Here is a 25,430-nt window from a genome sequence, read left to right on the forward strand (position 1 = left end):
GATGGATGGGTGGATTCTTGGGAACTTTACTTGCCTAGTTCGGGACAACCTATACTGCCTGTTCAACATATGTGTTGAAGGACCACGTTAAAGACGACACCAGCACCTTGTGAATGACCAAAACACAGAACCAAAACTCTGTTCTACTGTTGGTGTCAGTTAAGATAGGAAAATATTGTAAATTTTTTTTTTTTTTTTGTTCGTATGTTTGTTCAGTTTTGTTGGAGCACATTGGTGTACTTGTTCCTTATTTTTGTTATGGGATATCCACTTCGTCAACTTTGCTCGAAATATCTCTTCTCTTGATCTTTTGTTATAAACAATGTCTTGTAACACAAATAACATGTCATTTACTCATTTGTTATAAGTGAAAAATCAATGGGATTTCTATGGATATGGTTCCTCATATTTGATAAATCTAGATGTTATAAATCAACATTTTCCATTTGATAGGCCTATTTTAATACGAAAACTATTGGGATTAGGGCACCTCAAAGTTATAAATAATCGCTCGTTGTCAATTTGATGGATCATAATCAACTTTGAACCAATTGCAATGGCATTATATTGAACAGATTCTCAGCCACGCAATGTGTCACACAGAAGATCCCACATATAAACGAACATTTTCAAAAACCAGTTCTCTTCTAAGAAAAGCATACGCATTGAATAAAAGTCACCATGGAAATTCTTCAAGTGCATAACGGAATAGTATTTAGTTTCTGATTGATCATAATCTGTTCGATATATAATCATTATAGAGGAACCACAGTTCTATAGAGGAACCACAGTTCTATACAAGATGAAAATTAGAGAACACAAATATGCATCCAGCAATGAACAAAGCAAATCAACACTTGCTGCAAGTGAACAGCAAAGTATGATTATGTTAGCACTCAATTGCAAGCTCACAAAATGAACCAAGAACAATAAAAGGTGAACAACGAAGAAAATGTCTCTCGGAGACACCCACAAGCCCAAGACAAATTGACCTCGCTCCTTAGAAAGTTTGAAGTACAAGATCAAGAAGACGACAGCAATGACAAGAACTGCAACAATGGTGCCAATAATCTACTTCTTCCTGTTCATCCTCTTTGGCATGGTAGTCAAAACTTTCTTGCTCTTTTTTATGTTATCTTCCACTCCAAGCAGCTGCAACAGAAAGAAACCATCAGATAGATACAGTGGCACATATTTTTGCAATTACTGCTGCAGGGTAAACTAGACCCTCTGTAAATAGAAAAATAGTCGTCCCTATTGCTGCTTAAACTTAAAAGCTAAAATATATAATAGTCAACGATATAGATGATCAATACTAGGCACTACTGCTGAGACAAGAAAAGACAAACAAAAAAGAAACATGCAAATAAACAAAAAAAGAAAGCAAATGATTCCCAAGAGTGCCATGTGAAAAGTGAAGAACACCAGAGCACAATGAATTTGCAGTTTCAAATATTAATCAAAGGAAAAGAGTCAGAGGAGGTAAGGTACACACTGAAATTAAAATTGAAGAAAACAAGAAACTCAAAAGCAACCTGCTCATAGTAGCGAATATAGTTGAACAATTTGAATCTGAAACACTGTAGTTGATAACTACCGTGTTATGAGCAAGGTAGTCCCCAAGAGAGGCTGTCGCTGAGAATGCAAATCTTGAAGAACCGAGGCACCCAGCTCCTCTGTTTCCAGCATGGTTCTTCTACTTTCCTTAATTCTGTCACCAGATTTGCTTACCTTTCCTTTGACATCATTAGTCTTGCTCACTGATCAGCAGATGCCTATTGCACACGCATCAATATTTACGTCAAATAACAATTTACAAATACAAGGAAGCAGGAAAAAAGGAATGTGCCAACATTCACCAGTTATCGGTCCTCAAAATCAGACACTAAAGTTCTAATGTATCACAATGGGAAAGCAAAACAAAATAAAAATTTTAGAATAAGTAAAAGACTTGAGATTGCTACTGTCCCTAGACCCAATAACTTAGACAACCACCATTCAAAGAACCAAGTGAACTGCAATAATATACAACGATGGCAACAAAAGAAATAGAAACCTGGAAATCTCTTTCTTGAAAGTTACCACATCTATCATAAAACCACTACCAGATTATGAATCACCATGCCACACAAAACATTAAGCATAAAAAAGGAAACTATGCAACCTTAGAAATACTGTGAGTGTATATGCCATGCTTGATTCTAACAACGCATCTTTGACAGCTGCATTTAAGTTACCAGATACAATTCTCTTAACTTCACTTTTTAGATTATTCAGATCTGATCCATATTCCCTCAACTTAAAAAAGGGTTTTCGCCAAAGACAGAGAACACAAAGTAACAGGAATGAGACCAAGACTGCAGGACTCTGCGACTCAGACGTGCATGGCGTGACAAAGGAAGGGTTCCCATAGCCCTCCAGGATTGGCGTGTTAAAGGAATCACATGGTTAACCTTCTACTTTTTTTTTTTTTTACCTTGTTTTATTGTCTTTTTTTTTTTTTTTTTTTTTGCCTGTATGGAAAAAACGCATACTGCAGGGACAGTAGCCATAAATTTGTGTGTTTCATTTCCCTGGAAGAATACAATCAAAATGGATAAACACAAAGACAACACATCAAATATCTGTTCAACTTCATAAATAATATGACTTAAAAGAGGCTGACATGTTCAACAACTGTGGAACTAAATAAACCTTCAGTTCAGAGGGATGTTGCCTCCAATCCCGCACAGACTGGTTGTACAGGCAATTGTCTGATTTTGATTTTCCTAAAAAAGAGAAACAAGTCTTAAATGATTAGAGCAGATACTGATATTTAACACAAAGTAAAGGTCATTTGAATAAAATAATCTTACCATCGAAGTGTTCTGGTTTGAATCCTTCAACCACGAGCAAGAATTACTGTCATGGCCAGGGCATTTACAATTAATGCATGGTGTAGCTCTGCTTGATGACTGATCCGATGCTAATATATTACTTTCTCTTAAAGATTCTCTTGTTTTAGTTTTCTGGTGTTCAAGGGAAGTTACTACAGCAGATGAACTATCCACCTGACTGGCAATTGTGGTGTTTTCATCCTGATAACTTGTGCTGGCCATGGTTTCCAGTTTTGTTTCACTGATGGCATTCTTCTTTGCATCAGCAATTTTGATCCTGGCCTCTCTTAAGGCATTTAATGCCACTTTAAAACTATGGTCAGATGCCATCCCTTCGTCTGCACATTTAATTGCTTCCTGATACAAAATATTGTACTGCAAGCTCTTGCTTTTCTGAGAATTGCCTTGTGTTTCGCCACAGGCCTGAGCATCCAAAATGGCCTCATCCTTGGCAGTTCTTGTCCATCGTTTTAAAATATAATGCTGTGGAAGCATAAAGATATTTTTTGCTTTAAAAACCGCAAGCACGTGTTGGCAAAGGACCCCTTCGAATTCAAACATCTTACAACTACAACTAGCTACATGTTCAGCTACATTACTACATACAAAGTGAGCTTTATGTTCTTCATCAAATCTTGCTACCTCGTATGTGCTGGTTCCTCCATCCTCTCCACTGAATTTCACAGCAAGTGCAAGAGATTCAAATACTTCATCCTGAAATACTGTAAATATTTTTCTTGTGTAAATGTCTGCTGCTTGCTTTTCCATAGGAAGTGGTGTCTTCAGAACTGGTTTAGTATAGAAGGTATCAAACTCTGCCCTTGCTTCTTTCTCATATCTATCATCTAAGGCCTTCTCATATTGCTCTGCAAAATCTTGTAAGGTAGTCCTTGCATTCACATAGCCACCAAAAAGTGAGTTCACACTTGAACTTCGCTGGGCAGCATACATCCCTGCAAAGAATGTATCTCTTACATATGTTGGCACCCACAACTTGCGATCAATGTAAAGTGATTGAAGCCATTCATTTCCCCTAAGATTGTACTTATCAAGAAGTATTGGCCAAGCAGATTCAAATTCATCAGGTGTCTCACTCTTATTAATACACCGGTCAAATTCAATTTGAAATGTTCTTGGTAGTGAGCTGTATATATGTCCTATTTCCCTAGGCATTTTGCTCATGATATGCCATTTGCAATATCGATGCCTTGACTGGGAGAAAACCTGTTCTACTGCTCTGCGTATGGCAGAATCATAGTCGGTTATAATTAAGCCAGGTTGCTGGCCAGACATTGCCTCAAGCCAAGTTGTGAAAAGCCAAATGAATGTGGATTCAGTCTCATCTGCAAGCAATGCACAGCCAAACAGCACTGATTGCTTATGATGATTTACTCCAGTAAAAGGGGCAAATGGCATTTTATATTGATTCACTTGATAAGTAGTATCAAAGGCTACGACATCAGAGAAACAATTATAAGCGATTCTTGATCTTGTGTCAACCCAGAAAACGCTACTTAGCCTATCTTCTTCATCAACCTGTATCGCATAATAAAATGCAGGATCACTAGCTTGCATAACCTTAAAAAACCCAAGCAGACTTTGGGCATCTATCCCAAAAGTGCTCAGCCTTCCCTTTCCAATGTAATTGACAGTATTCTGTGCGTTAAATACCATTTTACCAAAACTGTTGGAATCTTCAGTCAAGACATTCACAGGACCATTTAAACTCATTCCAGGGGAACTGAAAGAGTTACTCAAACTTTTTCTGGGATCACACTCCTGCTTCTGTGACCTAAGAAATTGCCGCATTGCTGGAGTCACTAGCTCGTGATTATGGTTCTTCTCTATTTTCGCCACATACCATTTCCCATTGTCCCGTTTCCTCACAGTCATCAATGCTTTGCAACCTTCCCTTGTGACAGGTCTAGCGCGCCTCCTTCTCGTGTCATCACCCAAATCTATCCTTTTAGCATGTCTCTCTCGGCGAAACCCTTCTTTAGAACAACAAAACTCTCGAGATATAATTGAATTATCTTTTTTTGAACGATAATATGAGTTCACGCGAATACTAAAACCCGTTTGCTTAGCATACGCATTGTAAAAGTTCCTCGCATCATCTTCTGAAGTAAACTCCATCCCCAGCATGGGCTCTACAACCCCACCCACCAAACTCTGAGGATATTCAAAATTCACATTATCTTCCTCTGCATCATCCAACACCATTGGTGCTTCAACATCCTCAGCCACACAACATTCATCGCCCTCGTCATCCAAAGTCCCATAGGAGTGCATCCCTTCTTTAGCTTCGCTAGAAGGCTCGTCCTCCATTTTATTTTGTTAACCCCGTCACCCTTCGATTCCGGAAGACTTACTAAAAATTCAAACCAATCGACTACCTCGAATTCTCATTCACATTCATGGTCTTTCTCGAAACAGGTGCAGATTCCACAATACATAATTTACCAGTCTCATAACATACGGCATTCTTCTGGGTCATTGGAAAATATGGGCATCAATCAAAAAATAAAGACCCATTAACACAACACCACCAAATTCGAAAACTTTAAGTTTTGTCAAATATAAAAGTTTTCATCAAGTATTCAATGAGGAACTCAACAAACACGTAGCTACACACCTTTAAGCTAAGAATTCGAAGCAACTTATAATGGGAAAATAGGGAACCAAAACCAATAGTTGGTTAAAGAACTCATTTCACAAGCGAATTATAAAAAGTAGCTAAGCCAACAACCATATTGCCAACAAACACCAAGGCAAAACTGTCAACGAAACCTCAAAGATCATAGTTTTTCCTTTCCTTCTTCTTGGTGACAAAAACGTACATGTTACCTCTGTTGTCTGTTGAGGTGGTCGGGCAGCAGAGAGAGCGAGAGAGCGTGGGATTTTGTTGAGGGACGAGAAGGCCGCCGCGGACGAGAGGCAATGGGAGGACACCAATAACGCTCTGCTTGCTTGCGTTTCCGGATGGGGAACCTGAACCGGCAATTACTGGCCGTGCGATCGTTTTTATTTTCCGTAAATTTTCGGGGATCCGACGGCTGCTGTTTTTTTTTTTAAGGTTCGAGTATGCTCCGGAATTCGTACACGGTACTCCAAATCCGTACGTGCCGTATTGAAGTTTGAAACGGCGTCGTTTTTTCTTTGCTTCTGAACTTTTCAATTAAAAATAGTGATTAAATTAAAAGTTCTATTAATTAAGATTTAAAAATCCAGAGACGTTTAGTTTATGAGACCCTATTCCTTCGAACTCTTTCTCACTAAAGGCCGCAGGCCAGTGCGACCCAAGCGTTTGGATTGATGAATGGCGCAGCTCAGGCGCTCTCGAAAACCAAGCACCTTCTCACCACGACCACCGCCCAGTGCAAGTCACTGTTGGGAAAGTGCGCAGCCACACGGTCTCTTACGAAGACCAAACAACTCCATGTCCACATCATCACCTCGGGCTTACTCTCCTCCTCAAACTCCAGCGACCTTCGCTCAAACCTTGCCGCAACGTATGCTTCATGTGGGTCCGTTCCGCATGCGCGCAAACTGTTCGATGAAGTGACTGACCGAAGCTTATTTCTGTATAACATTTTGATAAGAATGTACGTACAAAATGGTATCCCCTATGCCGCACTAAACGTGTTTGTTGAAATGCTCGCTTCGGGGCACTGCCAGCCTGATTGCTTTACGTACCCATTTGTTGTTAAGGCTTGCGGTGACTTGTCATTGCTCAATGTGGGTGTTGTAGTTCACGGGCGAACACTGATGTCTGGGTTTGACTTGAACACGTATGTGCAGAATTCTTTGTTGGCAATGTATATGAATTGTGGGGAGAAGGAGGCAGCGAGACGGGTTTTCGATACAATGTGGGGGCGAACTGTTGTGTCTTGGAATACTATGATTAATGGCTATTTTCGAAATGGGTGTGCAAAGGACGCTATGATGTTTTTTAATTGGATGATGGATGTGGGCGTGGAGCCTGATTGTGCCACCATGGTTTCAGTGTTGCCAGCTTGTGGTTACTTTAAGGATTTGGTATTGGGAAGAAGGGTTCATGCATTAATGGAAGAGAGGGGTTTGGGGAAGAAGATAATAGTGAGGAATGCGTTGGTAGATATGTATGCAAAGTGTGGTAGTATGTATGAAGCAAGGTTAGTTGTTGATAGGATGGGTGAGAGGGATGTGGTTACGTGGACAACCATGATCAATGGGTACATTTTGATTGGTGATGCAATAAGCGCTCTGGCGCTCTGTTGGCCGATGCAGTCTGATGGGGTAAGGCCCAATTCAGTGAGTATAGCTTCCCTTCTCGCAGCCTGTGGCAGTTTGTACTCTTTTGAGAATGGTAGGTGTTTGCACGGTTGGGCGATAAGGCAAAAAATTGAGTCTGATGTTATCGTGGAGACTGCATTGATCGACATGTATGCAAAATGCAAAAAAGTTAACCTCAGTTTTCGAGTGTTTGATAACACTACAAAAAAACGAGAAGTCCCTTGGAATGCAGTTCTCTCTGGATGCGTTTGGAATGGGCTTGCAAGAAAAGCAATAGAATTGTTTAAACAAATGCTAATTGAAGCAGTACAACCCAGTGATGCAACCTTGAATAGTCTTCTTCCTGCATATGCTATTCTTGCAGATTTACAGCAAGCAACAAATATACACTGTTATTTGGCAAGATCTGGGTTCCTTTCAAGCATCGAAGTTGCTACTGGTTTGATCGACATATACTCAAAATGTGGAAGCTTAGAATCTGCTCACAAAATTTTTAGTGAAGTTCGTGAAAAAGGAAAGGACATTATCATATGGAGCGTAATAATAGCTTGTTATGGCGTTCATGGTTATGGTGAGATTGCCGTTTCACTCTTCTATCAGATGGTTCAATCTGGGGTGAAACCAAATGAAGTCACTTTCACTTCTGTTTTGCATGCATGCAGCCATGCAGGTTTGGTGGATAAGGGTCTGAATTTGTTCAAGTTCATGCTTGAAAATCACCAATTGAATCCTAGTCCTGATCACTACACTTGTGTTGTTGATCTTCTTGGTCGTGCTGGTCGACTGCCCGAAGCTTACGATCTAATTAGGACAATGCCATTCAAGCCTAACCATGCTGTTTGGGGTGCACTGCTTGGTTCTTGTGTGATACATGAGAATGTTGAATTAGGGGAAGTTGCTGCAAAGTGGCTTTTTGAGCTTGAGCCGGAAAACACAGGAAATTATGTATTGATGGCGAAACTTTATGCTGCAGTAGGAAGGTGGAAGGATGCCGAGAATGTGAGACATATGATCAATGAGATAGGATTAAGAAAAACACCTGCTCACAGTTTGGTCGAGGTCAGAAGTGTGTTAACTGGGTAAAGATTTTCCACTTCAAGTTGATAATATTTCTGTTTTGACATGCCAATTGAAGAGTGTTTGATTAATGTGAATTAGAGTGGAATTTGTGATGGGCGTGCGGGTGGAATTTGTAATATTATTGGCTGAAGAGGCAACTTCTTGGTCAAACAGAAGGTGCAGCTGTCATCATTATGAATGGACTGACTTTCCATTCCTTTCATAAATATTCTACCTGTCCGTGGACAAATGGGAATTTCTTAAGTTGAAGCATGGCCATTGATCTGGATTGTATGGATACTAGGTATACATTTGTATCTTTCATGTTAGCCATTGAAGAACCTGCTAGAGGAGCAGGTACATGTGTTATACATAATCTTTTAGTGGGATTTAACTGTCCATTAGCCTTAGAATGATGAGAGTGTTGGGGATGATGAGCTGTATCTGTGGACAGAGAACTCGATCTCTTCATTAGATCACAGGATCTCTCTCTTTGTACTGGGGTTTGATACACGTTAACTTAGGGCATACTCTCACTTATGATCAAACACCATGGTACTGACCCACGTACTTGATTTGAGAGCTCAACATAATCATTTGATTTGATAGGTTTTGGTTTTGGTTTTGTTTTTGTACTTTTTAAATAAATTTCTTTCTTATGGTTAACAAAAAAAAGATGCAGTTGGGATTTAATTTTATTATTGGCTGAATCAATCAATTGAAGAGGTTCTTATTTATTTTCCATTTTCTGCATTTTTATCCACTTATTTTGTTTAGCGTAGAGTATGTTATATACTTGTTAATAATGGGATTTCAATCATCTTCTAGTATTTTCATTCTATTTCCAATATAAGGGGTGAAATGAGTAGATATAATGTTGGATGTTTTGTACAAAAACCTGAAACAAGTTAGAATTGTCTCATTTATATTGCTTGGCAGTTGCTGAAGATGTTTTTGAAAGTTAATGGTGAATTGAATTCTCGAGAATTGGTTTTGTTCATCACAAAAGAAAAAAAAAAAAAACATGTAGCAATCGCTGAATTATAAATTGGACCTTTTAAAAAAAGAAAAAAGAAGAATTGGGTTGGATGAAAATTTTCCATTCCAATCCATTAAAACCAACATGTGTTCAAAATATGTGTGATTTTCACATATATTTTAAAAAATACATGTAAAAATCAAACGTTTTATTAACAATGTATATGAGACTAAAAAAAATTTATATGATTATTACATGCATTTTGAATACATTTTAGTTTAATATATTGGATTGGAGAAAATTATTCCAACTCAATTTGATGTAATCAAATAATTTTTCTAACACACTTTTTTATTTTTCATTTTGTTACATGCATGAATAAGAAAATAAATAAAACAAGAGAAATGTTTGGTTTTATTAAAAAATCTATTTTTTGTCCATTTTAATCCTAGATGACATGGTTCATTTTTTAGAAATTTATTAATTTATTATTTAAAATCTATTAATTTTAAAATAGGTTACGTCGCTTAAAATTAAAATAAATAAAAAATAAATTTTTTAATAAAGCCAAGTATTTCTCATAAAACAATTGTATGACCATGGGAAAAAGAGGCGAAGAATACGGGGCATGTCGACACCAATTTATACCGACTTGACCCTACAGCCAATGTGTGTGTGATGAGAGACTTTACCCTAGATCTAGGGGCTATCATCACTGGTGCAACGACTCACAGGTGGAGTCACCATAGTATAGATATCACTAGTTGGATGTATCCCCCAGATTTTGATCTAAGGGACCGACACAATCACCCATGGGTGGGGTCACCACCGAACGAGTATCACTAGATACGAATCATACGATGGCTGTCTTGTTATCAAAAAATAAAAATAAAAAATACAGTCACCAGTTAATTAGAGTAGGGTGATATATTGGGGTGAAAATGGGCTTACGGTTAATGGTTATTGGCTATAACTGCTAATCGTAACCACGCAGTTAGTAAAATTCACTAACCGTTTAAATGCATAGGCAATTAGCGGTTAATAACCTTAATAACCGCTAGCCATTTTTTAAATAATTTTTTTTTAAAAAAAAAATTGAAAGTTCAATTTAAAAAACAAAACAAACGTCGTTTTATGTGGTTGGCATAAATTACAAATCACTCATTGTGGTATAAAAAATCATTTATAAGTCCATTTAGTTGGAATAAATTATAAATTACTACATGTGGTATAAAAAATAATTGATAAGTCATCACGGTAGGCCAAAATAACAATTTAATCCCTAAAATCAATTTATGATATGTAACTTAACAAAGTCCTCACGGTCACATTTTGTGAAGTGGTTGAAGAAAATGAAGATGAAGGAGGGTTACACATGAGGTAAAATTTTGAGGATATAAGATATTATGTTAATTTACTGTAGCAATATTAGGTTAATTTACTGTCGTAGTATGACGTGGAGTGAGAGCTGATGTGTAATTTTAGCTGGCGTCGTAAAATGATGTGAAAAATCCTAATTGTTATTTTTGAAAGTCATAAATTAATAATAATAATACGTGTTGCGTTTTTATTAGGTATGACGTGGGAAAGTGACAAATTTTGTTAATTACTTAACGGAAATTGATTTTATGAAGTAAACTGTTATTTTTGCATACATCATTACATTGGGAACCTATAGATTTTTTTTTTTTTTATATATACCACATGGTTGATTTGTAATTTAGATCAACTACAGGGACTTATAAATTCTTTTTTACACCACATGGAGTGATTTGTAATTTAAACAAACCACAATGACCAATTTTACATTTATCCCATATAAATATAATATATATTATATAATATACATAAATGTGGTTAGCAGTTTTTCTTAACCGCCTTTAAAAGCGGTTAGCGGTTATCATTTAATGATTAGTGCGATTAGTGGTTAGCGAGTGGTTAATAACCGTTAACCACCTGCCTTCTCACCTATAGTATAGTTTACTTTCCCTCCCACTTGTCCAGTTTCATAATTTTTTCATCTTTTTTTGTCCCTTTTAACGAGTACCTTGTTTATATGTACACCTCGATCAAATGTAGAGTTAGAAACACCATGAAACCAAGAAGTACAGGTTGCTATTTGAACTTGAAGCATTAAAAACCGTATGCTGCGTGCTCTTTAGACAAAAACTGGAAGGAAATCTAAGTTTGAAGCAGAAACAAATAGAACAAGACACGAAGGTGGGGGTTGGATGCTGCAACTGTCCCTGTTGCCATGTTGTGGCCTACTGATGGTTAATTAGAGCTTGTAGGCTTTAGAACAAGGCAGTAGGCATCCACACATCAGCAATATTTCCAAGCCCTTGTCTCCAATAGACTACTACATGTCATGTGCCATTACTTTTTTTTTGTTTGGAGATATGCTTTTGGATGGACCCCTATATCACGAGAGAGATAAAGATAAGGTCAACAGTGCTTGTTTAACTATCCCATATGGCAAGCTAAAGCCAATTACTACCATGCTATAATGCTCATCTCATTTGACTCTTATTGGTTAAAGAAGCACATGCCTTGTGGAACATAATACAATTTTGTTATGATATAAAATAAATTAATCTGCTCTATGTGCAATTTTACTGGTAAATAGTTGAATCATTGACTTCAATTGGTCTAAAATATACCTAACTCGGCTGGGAAGCATCTAAATGGAAGAATATCAAACTAGTGTGAATAAGTTTAATTCTTGTTGAATCCCATATGCCTAATTTCTTAAGTAGTTTCAATTTGGTGGTTTTGGGCCTCTCTCAACCCCAAAAATCTAGTTCAAGATACGAGGCTTTCCCTCACACTTATAAAGTGACTATCAGTTTCTTCCACAACCGATGTGGGATAACCCCAACAATCCCTCTCTCACACATCAGGCCCTGGGTCGGAGCAGCGACAATCCGTTTTTTTCCGTAGACTGTTGGGCCAAGACTTGTTGGTTGAGCCTAGGCTCTGATACTAATGTTTGGTGGTTTTGGGTCAATCTCAACTCAAAAAACTAGCTTAAGAGGTGATGATTTTTCTCACACTTATAAACTAACCATCAGCCCATTCCACAACCGATGTGGGATAACCCCAATATTACCTCGCTATTCATTCGCAAAAGTTAAGCTGAAAATCTAATATGAGAGTGAGTTTGGCATTGCGATTTCGTGCGACTCTAAACCAAATTGTATAAAATATATTGTAGAGACTGTGTTTTTAAAAAATTACCCACATTTTGAAATCGTAAATCTAAACGGACCATTTAGTTCACTAATAAGGAAAAAGGCAAAAATAAATAAATAAATAAATAAGAGAGAAATGATCTGAAATTGACAAATACTTTTTAGGCATCTCATGGTGTTTGCTGCTAGTAACTGCTTAGACAAAGAGACTGTACATAATGCACTGCAAAACAGTGTATCAGATATTTATGGTTAATAAGAATGCAGAGCTTTCTAACATTCATAGAAATCAGCAACAGAAATGGCAATGAAGTTGGCATTTGCAAATTGCAACATGCCACCAACACTCAGCGTTGGTTTACACCCCACAAAAAAAGTCCAATGGCCCACAAGTGACCACCCAGCATATGACCTTTTGGAGCTGTGGCATTAAGAATCAAACTTCTCCCATGTGGAGGTTGCAAGAAGAAACAAGCTTGCACATCAAATGAATTTATTTACTTTTTATACCATCTTGTGGAACCAACCTTTTCTTTCATTGCTTACTCTTCTTACTCTTATCCCATTGCCTAAAAGATTATTGACAGTGCAGGGGAAAGGAAATCCGAGACCCCATTGCCTAAGAAATTTTCTAGTCTGTTTTTCTTTTTTAGTTGAACAAAATTGATAATAGCCCCATCATAGTCCAATTATTTGCACAAGTGCTGATTAAATTCCTGGCAAGGGAGTTAACAGGCAGGCCTATATAGTGTTTAATTGGTCCAGATAGCAAAAGGATGCTGGCTACCTCATCAATGATGCACTAAAAACTGGGTTTATGCAACTGAAAAACTAGGCAATCAAAAGGTGGATAGGCTCTGAAAATTAAATGCTGATGCCAAAATGTGGGTCTTCAATCTTGATTCTACCTGATAAGAGGAAAAAAGAAAAGAAAAAGGAAATCTATGAGATGCTAGTGAAGAGGAGATACAATGTGAAAAAGTCATAGTTGTGAAGTGACACTGAAGATTACTTGCTTTCACAATCAATCTCATAAAATGAAAAGAGAATGAACTCATTCATGCAAGTAGTAAAGCCTTGATTTGTCCCTTAAACTCCCTTGAAAGTTAATTGGGATCAAATAAAAGAGTAATTATTAGGCCTACCATAGTTAATTGGGATCAATATATGAATGTAACCTTCATTGTCAAATATTTAAGAGCTATATTAATTGTTTTTCTTGCTTTGAGCCAACTATCCCATGCATTAGTTGAGTGTCACCATCAACATTTTAACATGGAATTGGAATGAAGAAAATATTATTATTATTTTAAATAGCTTAGACTCTTTTATATGGATCAACGATCGTGTCTTTGCAATTGCCTGCTCAAATTACAAGCAATTTGAGCAATTCGGACCAATATTTAAGAGAGAGCTCTAATGAGGCCTACTTGTTCGAAGATGACTTAAACTGTTCGAACACTTGTCTAAATAAGTGAGTTTTACGAGAGTTATCTCTCAATTGGCAGTCCCAAAGCGAACAATTGCATGATCAAAATTCCAAGATTGCCCATCTCCCCCCAAGCAATGAAGCTATGATCCCTATTCTAGTATCCCAAATACGTCCAAATATAGAAAAATCTTTGACCCCAATACCTTAACCCTTACAAACTTTTCCTTCCTCCCAAAAACATGAAATAAAAAAGAAAAGAAAAAAAAAAGTAAAAAAAAGTTACCATCCCTCTTATCCACATAATCCCCTTTGCTTGCCCATAAACATAGGAGAAATCCAAGTTTAGCTTCAAAATCGCACACCTCCCACTTTCCTTGTCCTTCCTCTATCCCAACCTCAAGGTCAAAGACCCCAACCACAAGTTTCTGTCTCTCTCTCTCTTCTCTCTAGCCCAGTCATCTCTGATTCTCTCTCTCTAAACTGAACACGGTTTTGACTCAAGAGCTTTGAATTTATATTATTATTATTATTATTATTATGATGTTATATATATTGATTTCTATTTTTTAACATTTAATTAAATTTGTGGGAAAACGAAATATATTGGATCGGACGGCGATCCACCAATGAAAAAGCTCTTCACATTCTAAGAAAGAAAGGAAAAGCACCCAAAAAATAAAGAAAGAAAGGAAGGAAAAACCCAAATTTTTCTCTCTCTTCCCCTGCGTCTCTATCGCTCGTGTGTGAAACACTCTCTTTGATCGATGGGAGCTGGAACAGCAGGAATCCAATTCGGCTGGCTGGTTCAAATCAGTGATTGAGTCCTCGAAAGCCCGTTTGCCAATCTCCAATGCGGTCTTATAAAAGACCAACAAGAAGAAGAGTCTTGAGCGGAAAAACCCAGAGAAACAGATCTGAATTCGGTTGGAGTCATTGTGGGCGTGGGCTGGGATCTGATGGTGGGGATTTTCGGACCATTTCCGAAGGTGGGTGCATCGAATCGCGTCAAGTTTGGTATTGGTAGGAGCGTAGTAGTGGCCTTTCGTGTGCTGGTGGGGCTGCACAGACGACGATGCAGCTTCACTTCTCGCCTAGCATGAGAAGCATCACGATCTCCAGCAGCAATGGGTTTATTGATTTGATGAAGATCAAGGTCGCAGCTCGCCACTTTTCCTATAGGACCCTCTTCCACACCATTCTGATCCTCGCTTTCTTGTTGCCCTTTGTCTTCATTCTCACTGCTGTTGTAACCCTTGAAGGTGTCAACAAGTGCTCCACATTTGGTACTCTATTTTATCGACTTTTCATTCATTTGCACTCTCAATTTTTGGGGCTATTCGTTTACGTATTTGGTTTGGTTGCGATTGAATGTTATAGATCTTGGCGTGAATTGGGTTATTCTAATATGCCCATGCGGTGATTATCTGTGATATTGGTTTCTGCAGCTGAATCTGACTTTTTAAAATTGATTGGGTCGACTTGGGTTTTGGTGTAATGCCCATGTTTTGTCATGTAAATGTGGGCAGCTGAATCTGATTGGTTTTGTTAATTGATCGGATTGAAATGGGTTCTGGCGTATATTTGTGATGATGATTTGTGTAGCTGAATCCAATTAGTTTATTGATCGGCTTGGATTTGGTTTTTGTTCCAATGCTTATTGGTGAATTTCCATGTCTAATTGAGCTCCAATGGTTTGTTAATTGGGTTGAATTGATTTAAATTGAATTCTGTTTATTAAGTTCTGGTATGGTGTAATCAAAATCGGTTCATCCCATAATTTGATACTGTTGGCAATTTATGTTGGTTCATCTCTTTTCTGAGTTTCTATTATTTTGTTAGATTGAATTTTAGCATGTACTGAGAATTGATATATTTGTAAAATATGGGACTCATATTATTTGGATGACCATTGTTCTTTCCTGTCACGGAATTTACATATTATTTATGCATTTTCAAGCAGTTTGTGACCTTAATTTTTGAATTAAATTGTTCATTTTGTTGTCATGAATACACTATGATTTTCTCTGTTGTATTGCTGATTGTAAATTGATTAATTAAATTATCTCAAGATATCTATTTCAAGGGTGACCTTCAACTTTATTATATGCTGACAGGTGACAGTAAAAATTTGATTCTTTCATAATTCATTTTTTCAATTTTGCCTCTTCTTTATTATTTCACAAAATATGTATTTGTCTATATAGGATGGATTATGAATGCTTGTGTAGTTACGTTGTGTGTACTTTCTCTGGCCTGCTTGTAGTATCCGTATGTTAGTTAGGTCAGGGTATTAAGAGTTTTTTTTTTTTTTTTTTTTAATATCATAGTGTTAATGGTGGACCTATGAATTCATTCTTGCCTTCTGTGCTTCAGATTGTTTAGGCAGGCGGTTGGGACCAAGGTTTCTTGGCAGGGGTGATGATTCAGGGGTAAGTAACTTTTTCTTGATACAGTAATTACATAATAACTATCTGCAATGAAAATTTTCAATTGGCCTTTTAAGTCTACAATGCTTATGTTATTAACTTATGCTGGATTGTTGTTGTGGTGGTGGCGATGACGAAGCAGAAACTGGTTAAAGAGTTTTACAGCATCCTTAACCAAGTGAACACTGAGGAAATCCCGCATGGTCTAAAGCTGCCGGATTCATTTAGTCAACTTGTTTCCGAAATGAAGAACAACCAGTATGATGCAAGGACCTTTGCTTTCGTGTTAAGGGCAATGGTATGTTCCATGTGACAGAAATATATATGTGCTTAGATAGTATATTATTGTTAGGAGAGAGTTTTTGAAATGTATTAGGTTGCTTCCCCTGCGCTACATCCCAGCCTTTATTTGGGACAGTCTCCTCTAATGGTATTCATTTTCATTAATTATTGAGATTACACCGAAGAAAAAAGGATGGAGTGAAGTTGATGAAAAGGTTCCCCTGTTCCATACCCCCATATCATGATCATCAGGTTCTGATTTTAGTGGACATCCAAAGGATTAAAAAAACATAATTTCAGCATCTTCTGTCTGAAGTAAAATTCTGTCTTTCCTTTCTGTATTTGACCCAGTAGCCTTATGAATTGTCTGCAAAAAAGAATGTGTTTATATTTGACCCTAGTAGCCTTTTTTTATTTGACCCTACTTCCATGATTCAAATGAAAGTTAAGTGGATGTGTTTTGCATACTTGATCACAGTGTTCTTGAAAATAAATTCCTTTGTTCTACTTTTGAGTTCATGACTCAATTTCTATACTCTTGGTCAAAATAGAAAAGAAAAGAAGAAAAAAAGAAAGAAAGGATTCCGACATCCTAAAACTATGATACTGTATTTTTTTGCCTGCTTCCGGTCAGAAACACATCTTGATGATTTATACTCTTTAGTGGTGACTACCATAGTAATCTTTCTGGACTTCTTTCTTTGTTTTCAGTAGATATGGGGATTAAGAAAGCAGTTATAAATAATAGGGAAGAAATTTTAATTGGTTAAGGCTTTTTGACAGAAGAAAGGAACCCTTGGAGAGTGTTTGGTGTTTCGATGTGTCTCAAGCTATTTCACAGTTTCATTGTAGTTCAAGGATATGTATCACTATATAAACCTGAGCCTTACAAAGTTTTCGAGTAAGAAGCATAATTTCACTATTTCATGCTGAAGAAATCTTGAGTTCCCTAATTGGTCCTTGTCTCAAGCTACTTCACAGTTTCATCACTGTTCAAATGTATCTGTCATTATAGAAATCCAATGACATAATCAGTGGCTAGGTTCTTGCAACATAAATTCTGCATTACATTTTTTCTGTCATAGTATGCCTCATGGCCCAGCCGAGCAAATCTCTTAGTTCTACTTATATGCTGTTACTGTTAGGCCATTGTGGCTTTGTCTAAAATTGAGATTGGCTAAGCCATTGTGGCTTTCAACCTCTTCCATTTATCTTAATATGTAGGGTTCCTTGATAGTTGTTTATTGTTAAATCTCCAATTATCATAAAAGTTTAAACTGATAGAAAATGGTAAATTGAATTAATACTTTACAGCCCCTCTTGTGTGTAGGCTCATATTCTCCCTCAACAATTGAGACTTAACATGTGTAATAGTTTATTGAAATATAAAATAAATTATGGAGTCAAGATTCAAATTTAGGATTACTATTTTGATATCATGCTAAATTACCAAGTTGACCAAAAACTTAAGTTGATGGTGAATTTAATTAATAGAAAAAGTTACTTTTTTGATCCTTGGGGTACAAAAATATTGTGAAGAGCCTTGGGGTAAGCTATCTGTCCAACATAATCCCTGTCGTCTAGAAATTTAACGAAAGTTATTAGATGCGCACATGGATCCATGGCATAACTAATCACCAATTGACGTGTAGCATAATTGATAACTTACTTGCTGGCGTTGTAAAATTACAGCTTTATCTCCAAATTAAAAAATAATGTAAACAAAAAAAATTGAGGGGCGGTAGGCGGTCCCTCTATGAGGGGAGGCCACCCCTTGTGAGGGTTGGCCAACTGTCCCTCATCAAGTGAGGGGTGGCCATTTTTTGAAAAAAAAAAATTTGGCCCCATTTGTTAATGTTTTTATTTTCTGTCTTTTGTTTTATCTTTTTAAAACAAAAACATTAACAAATAACCCAAACATAAAACACTCCTAAAAGCCCAAAACAATTTTCACGTTTATGTCACATCTTAACACTTTTTCAAACCTAAAACAAAAACACTCCTTAAAACACATGATAAGTGTGAGTCATCAGCTATGCTATGTGTTAATCGTACAATTAGTTGTGACATGGATTCACCCATGCATCTAATGGTTTCTCCATTAAACGGCTAGACGACAATGATCCTTCTGGACTGAATTTTGGGTACTCCAAGAATCAATTTGGTACAACTACAAACCCTGAGATCAGATAAGTAATTTCCCCTAATTGATACATTAACATTTATCAACAACAAAGGAATGCCCACAAATATGTTGATAAAGTACATTTTCCCCCTAGTATCACCTTGTTTAGTGGACTTATGTAGCTTCTGTTAATGTGCAAAAAGAGATTTCAGAGGTACTCTTTGCACATTGTTGATCTTTATGTTTGGTTTTGGGTTTTTAAATGATTATTTAAGTACCAAGACATGAATTTGGCTTCATGATGTAGTTGCTAGTTATAAATCTTGAATCTCTCACTCGTAATGAATGCTTAAATCAAGATAATGCAACCTAGGTGTTTTTCTTTGCTGTTGATCTCGGTTAACCTTCTATTTGCTCCTACTTAGTTTCAATTCAGTTCACATGTGGTCTTTTGCTTTTATCCCATATCTTTTGGGCTCAGCCTATCGGTCCATACCCACTCTTAAATGTGGATATGAAATGTTGATACAAAGTTTATTGCTGTTGGATTTTTGTTTTCCATCTCCTTTTCTTGTTTCATGTTAGTTATCTTCAGCCAAAAATTTTACAATATACATTCTTTGATGCTTATCTTGGTGAGCTTGTTACTTGTTTGGGATTCTTTCATAGTGTTAGTTTAGTCGGTAAAACTGTTATGAAGACCTTTTCTCTTCTCTGTGGGTCTCTTTGCTTAGTAAAAGCGCAAGATAGTGTCTTGTGTTAGATGCATTCAAGGAAATCGGAGATCTCTTTGGTTAGAATGAATTTGTCACTGTTATTATTTTGCCCGGTGTTTCTTCACATCTCCTTGTTGTGAATTGTCTGATTCTAAGGCAGTATAGGGCATTTAAGTAGTATAGGACACTTAAGTTGGTTATGTCCTGAGCTCTCTACTGCAAGCTTTACCCCTTTTGAGTTGATTGCCCATTTTTGCTTGTTTCTTGGTGAATGTTAGTCAATTAAAGACATTTGTTAAACCAATAGAGTTTTGCACATTGCCTATTATTTGGGTTTTGGGCTTTGGGCTTGTAGCCTGTAAATCGTTTTGTTTCCAATATTCCTGACTGATGGTCTGTTTTTGGGTTATGTCCTGATGTCCTTTTGTCTCCTTATAAGGAGCTTAATGAATTTTGGGACCATGCAATGGTAGATTCTTTTCATCTAGCTTAAACCTGATGATTGATATTTTTAGATTATCCACTTCAGAGCATATAAACTGGACTTAGATGGTTCGCTTTTGACATCTTGGTCAGATTGTTAGTAAATATTTTTCCCGTACCAAATCTGTTTGTATCCTTCAGGAGGGCATGGTGGATGAATATTAGTATGGCTGAAGCTGCTAGCATTGTCCTGGGGCCTTAGGAGGGTAAAAGGCTAGGATGGATTTAAGTTCCCTCATACCTAAAGTGGGGCGTTTTGATTATCTGTTGTTCTTTGGGGATTTCCTTTTACAATTGCTTTTATCTTTCTTTTTTGCTTTAGCCCTCTCCCTCACTTTCCCCCACTTATTTGTCTTGCTTTATATCTCTTTTTAGAGAAACTTTCTGTTGTCTATGTTTGTTCTTCGTTGTTTATTCCCTTTTATTCTTATTAAAAATGTGTACAAGGAAGCTTATATTTAAAAGATGAGAGAGAGAGACAGAGCACCTTTTAAACACCCTTTTCCTTCCCCCCCCCCCCAAAAAAAAAATTCTTAATATTTTAGCACAATTTCAACTGATATTATGTTTATTTGCACAGATGGAGAAATTTGAAAGGGAGATTAGGGAGTCTAAATTTGCGGAGCTGATGAACAAACACTTCGCAGCAAGTTCCATTCCAAAAGGGATCCACTGTCTCTCTCTTCGTTTGACTGATGAATATTCCTCAAATGCCCATGCGCGTAAACAATTGCCTCCTCCAGAGTTTCTCCCTTTGCTTTCAGACAACTCTTATCATCACTTTATCCTGTCAACAGATAACATTTTGGCTGCTTCAGTTGTTGTTGCTTCTACTGTCCAGTCATCCCTAAAACCTGAAAAAATTGTCTTCCATGTCATCACTGACAAGAAAACTTATGCGGGTATGCACTCATGGTTTGCGTTGAACCCTGTCTCCCCAGCTATTGTTGAAGTGAAAGGCGTTCACCAGTTTGACTGGTTAACAAGAGAAAATGTTCCTGTGCTTGAAGCTGTAGAGAACCAAAATGGGATCCGGAATTACTACCATGGTAATCATGTTGCAGGGGCCAATCTCAGTGACACAACTCCACGAACGTTTGCTTCAAAATTGCAAGCTAGAAGTCCAAAGTATATATCCTTACTCAACCATCTCCGCATATATTTACCAGAGGTAATTACATGTAACTTGAGACTGTTCTTTTCCCGTATGTGGTTTCTGGAGATCTATAATTCTGGAGACCTATAATATGATAATGTTAGCTTATTCAAGATAAAAAGTAACAATGATAAATAATGCGGATGTTTGATATCATAGGGAGTTTATGCTTTGAATGGTTACTCTGATTGCCCCTAAGGTAGAAATCTGGTCCAAATTTTCTCTCCTTCCTCCCCGTAACCCTGATATTGACAAACTTATCTCATTGGCAATGGTCAAGAACTTCATCTTCTTGGATAAAAAAGGTAGTCACATGACTTGGGCTGGCACCTATCAGTTTTGTGAGATCCAACTATATTTAAGCATTGTAAAATCTAGAAGAAAATTTGATCGCTTCAGAATGATTTTTGAGTTTGTATTGACAGGATGACATCGAATTACTGAATTTGTCTGGCTTATGTGTGAATTACTATGTCCAATGAACTATGAAATAAGATGGGAGACAAGTATGGAAAAAGGAATTCTTAGGATAGATAGTTATTTATAAGGGAAGCAAATTTATTTCTTCTAGGGCCTGACTTGGGTGGGGTTGTTATGTTGGGGTAATTTGTATCTTAAATACTTCTGCACTCGGCTCTATTTGAAAATAGGTGCTGCCCAGGGCTCTGGGTAAGCTTCATGCAAGAGATAACTGGGAGTGAATTGAAAGGCTTTCATTTTTGTCCTTGAGAAAGGGCAAGTAGTCTAAATCGCCAGGTGACCTATCAATTGTAGAAGTAGTATCTTTGGCAATCCGTGTACACTTGGAATATAGAAAAAGATATGTCACACCCTGACAATGGTTTATTTTATTTTTGTTTTGGATAAAATTCACTCTCTTTCTTTCACCTTTTGTTTTCTTTTTTATTCGTAAATAAGTATGCTGATCATGCATATGGAACAGCTCTTTCCAAACCTTCACAAGGTGGTCTTTTTAGATGATGATATCGTGATTCAGCGTGATTTGTCTCCACTTTGGGAAATTGACCTTGGAGGAAAGGTTAATGGAGCCGTTCAAACTTGTAAAGGTGAAGATGACTGGGTAATGTCTAAGCATTTCAGGAACTACTTCAATTTTTCCCATCCCCTCGTAGCAAATAATTTGGACCCTGATGAATGCGCATGGGCTTATGGTATGAATATATTTGATCTTCGTGCTTGGAGGAAGACAAATATAAGAGAAACATACCATTCTTGGCTTAGAGAGGTAAATGAAGTATTCAGTTTTACTTACAAACTTTTATACTTTTGTTTATACATACATGTTGCATTCTCCCCTCCTATTATGTATTTTTAAGTGTGCATGATGAAGGAACTGAAAACATTGACACTCGGAAATAGAATATCATCTATCTGCAGGAGTGTCTATGCCAAAAAATTTCCTTCTGAAACTTAATCTAAGTGCTTTCATTCCTTATCCATTGAGGTGACCCTAACCTTGTTATATGCTCCTTTTAGGCTCTGGGGTTAGTGGATAGATGAAGCTTTTCCCTGGGTGATGTTTTCGAAGATATATAATTAATACAGTTTAGGGTGCATCCTTTCACAGTCAACTTAAGAACTTTTTGTCTGGATTTCGCAAAATGTCAGTTAAGTTTGCTTTGAATTCACTTAGATGATGAAAATTTTAAGCTTTTGACCTGTTATATAACCCCTTCACGCGGAAAAATTCTGGTGGGATGACAACGTATTAATGAACTCTGATGTTTCAACATGGACCTGAATTTTATTCAATACTGAAATTTTAAAAGTTCATTGCTTTTCTGTGAGAGTTCATTGTTGATTGGATTTCATAGAGTTCGCAATTTTACATCTTAGTGTGTAAGTAAATAACAGGTGTGGTGCCATCATTTAACTTTGATTCTGGGTTTTTCTGTGGCAGAATCTGAAGTCAAATTTGACAATGTGGAAGCTTGGAACCTTACCACCCGCTTTGATTGCATTTAGAGGTCATGTTCATCCTATTGACCCGTCGTGGCACATGCTCGGCTTGGGTTATCAGAATAGCACCAACATTGATAGTGTCAAAAGGGCTGCAGTTATCCACTACAATGGCCAGTCAAAACCATGGCTGCAGATTGGCTTTGAGCATCTCCGACCATTTTGGACCAAGTACGTCAATTACTCCAATGATTTTATAAAGAACTGCCACATCTTGGAATCTTAGTCGACCAACTAGTGGAGCTCTAAACAGAGAGGGCCAGGAAAAGACCCAAGTGATACAGGTTTACTATTAAGTCTTTTGTGGATCGAAATTCTTGTCAAGATATATTTGAGAAGACAAGCAGAAAATTGGCCAAAAGGGCAAATCTTTCACGGTCCAGATTGACTGTCATCCCGGTATTGTTGCAGACAAGGACTGCCACCACTAGCACGGCATGTGATTCATTCTTTCAATCTGTAACATAGCAATCCGTCCTTTATTTTTTGGTTGAGAAAAAGGATAACTATAATTGGTCTTCCGTCAGGGGAGTCTTCTTCTTGCCTGATTTCTTAGAGCATAATATGAAATAAAGTGAACAAATATACAAGAAGGTACTGATGTTAATGCCGTCATCTTGATTGGTGCAAGGAAGACGAAGGCTAGGACAGATCTTCTGTGAGGCTCCCCAATTATTAGCCCGGGAATGTTAATTTCCCTCCATTTTTTTTCCTTTCTTTTTTCTTTTGTTGTTTTCATTTTTGTTAGTACCCATTTTTTCCCCTTTCATTTGATGATATCATGATGGTGAATCTTAGGGTAGGTCATGAGATTGCTTTGTTACAGATCATATTCAAGGAAGAACTTTTTCTTAGGTTAAACATATCGGTAATTTGTTTATGTACGTTCACGAGAGACAATTGAAATGTGCAGAAAATTCTTTTTCCGAACTTCTTGCATCTTTCTGGTTTATGATGGTTTCTAAATGTTTTTTTTTTTGTGGGTACCCAAGAATCTGTTCATGATTTCTTTCAAAAGAAGCAATTGCAGAGTCTCATTCTTGCCCTGTGGTTTCTTTTCTAGATCCCCCCCACCCCTTTGGCCATTTTAATGGTGTACTTACTTTAAAGATCAGACATCAGATTTTTACTGGCCATGACTAATTATTGGATCCCTCCTTTAAGCATATGATTTTTACATATGTATTTTTTAATATAAATCGGCATATGTCTTTAGAGCATATGATTCTTACATGTTCTAGGAATGGATGTCAATTTACTAGATTGGGTTATTCTAACCTAATTTAAAGAAAAACTTCATCCACTCATCTTATTCTTACAAGTTTAGACGTCTCAATCTTTACATTGCATTGTACAGAAATTTAAGCAGAGTTTTGAGTTCTCTCTGGTTTTTCACGCCATTAATGCTATCGACTGCTCAAAGAAATATTTGGTTATTGCCAACTCACAATGACATTTTAAATTTGAAGATTCTTATTCATGGAATTTGGTGAGTTGGTGATGACAAGAAACCCATTCAAATTTACCTAATATTCCTAGTATCGCTCAACTGAATTTGGTAATTCTGATCTTTCGAGGTGCATGCAGCTTCCTTATGCTTAAGACTTCACATTTGATTGTGGACCCATTGGCATTTTTCTTTCTTTCTTTCTTTCTTTAATACCACTATAATATATACTATCATTTTGTCAATAATTAATTTGCATGATTAACATTAGCTTAGTGTCACTTGGTTGCATTGTCATATAATAGCAATTGATTGATTCTTCCAAAGCCTCAACGCAGAATCTGAATGGTTCTTGGCTTTTATCAGCTGCAACATCCAATCAAGTATGAAAGAACATGCACTTCCATTACCAAGATCATCAAAATAAATTGTTATGAGTGGGTGTTCTCCAATTTCTTTATGTCTAATTTCTTGGTCATTCACATACAACCTTGTCACAACGGCTCTTCCTTGGATACAGGTTGTCAGGGGCGCAACGAATTGAAAATGAAGTTATAAAAAAGGATAAAAATTTCTTATAAATAGGGTTGGAAGAAGTTTATTTAATTTAGTTTATTAAACTAACATATATTTTTAGAACATGTTTAGAAGCATTTTTAATTCTTACATGTACTTTTAACAAAGCATATAATTTTCACATATATTTTCTAAATTACATATGAGAATCATATGACAAATATAATTTAATAAAGTTGATTGGAAAAATTTTATATTACCTAGCATGGTTAGGTAAAGTTAGAGGGAAAATAAGGTTTTGAAGGTATGACTTTGCATGAGTTACTCCTATGCATACCCTAAAGCATAAGTGCTTATGTAGCTTATATATGTTTGGTTGAACATATACCTCACTTTATTCAAAACAAATAATATTATTATACTATTAATATAATATTACGCCACCCTTTTGGTGCCTCAAAGTCTCAAACTATGTCTTTTCAAAAAA

At 36.8% G+C, this 25,430-nt stretch overlaps 3 protein-coding genes across 4 annotated transcripts; 2 read left to right on the forward strand and 1 right to left on the reverse strand.

Annotated features, from left to right (window-relative positions):
* Positions 1-1,685: 1,685 nt before the first annotated feature.
* On the reverse strand, positions 1,686-5,843 carry LOC132182735 (protein FAR1-RELATED SEQUENCE 5). Of its 2 annotated transcripts, XM_059596063.2 has the most exons (4): positions 5,724-5,843; positions 2,856-5,364; positions 2,695-2,768; positions 1,686-1,775 (listed from the first exon to the last, which is right to left on the reverse strand). In XM_059596063.2, the coding sequence occupies exons 2-3, from the start codon at positions 5,202-5,204 to the stop codon at positions 2,697-2,699; spliced, it is 2,421 nt and encodes an 806-aa protein (XP_059452046.2). In that variant the 5' UTR covers positions 5,205-5,364; positions 5,724-5,843; the 3' UTR covers positions 1,686-1,775; positions 2,695-2,696. The 2 variants fall into 2 exon arrangements, with proteins under 2 accessions (XP_059452046.2, XP_059452048.2); XM_059596065.2 differs by having other exon boundaries at positions 1,694-1,775; positions 2,666-2,768; positions 2,856-5,843.
* A 293-nt stretch (positions 5,844-6,136) lies between these two features.
* On the forward strand, positions 6,137-8,832 carry LOC132181534 (pentatricopeptide repeat-containing protein At5g39350). The gene has a single exon (XM_059594789.2). It carries the CDS (start codon positions 6,192-6,194, stop codon positions 8,232-8,234), a length of 2,043 nt encoding a protein of 680 aa, XP_059450772.2. The 5' UTR covers positions 6,137-6,191; the 3' UTR covers positions 8,235-8,832.
* Positions 8,833-14,796: 5,964 nt separating this feature from the next.
* LOC132181232 (putative galacturonosyltransferase 14) lies at positions 14,797-23,904 on the forward strand. The gene is made up of 6 exons (XM_059594355.2): positions 14,797-15,095; positions 16,186-16,241; positions 16,381-16,536; positions 20,425-21,015; positions 21,944-22,246; positions 22,922-23,904. The coding sequence occupies exons 1-6, from the start codon at positions 14,885-14,887 to the stop codon at positions 23,204-23,206; spliced, it is 1,602 nt and encodes a 533-aa protein (XP_059450338.2). The 5' UTR covers positions 14,797-14,884; the 3' UTR covers positions 23,207-23,904.
* The last annotated feature ends 1,526 nt before the right edge of the window (positions 23,905-25,430 follow it).

The sequence above is a fragment of the Corylus avellana genome, chromosome 5 (genome assembly GCF_965113065.1).
Source record: "Corylus avellana chromosome 5, dhCorAvel1.hap1.2, whole genome shotgun sequence".
In the NCBI taxonomy this organism is placed as follows: domain Eukaryota; kingdom Viridiplantae; phylum Streptophyta; class Magnoliopsida; order Fagales; family Betulaceae; genus Corylus; species Corylus avellana.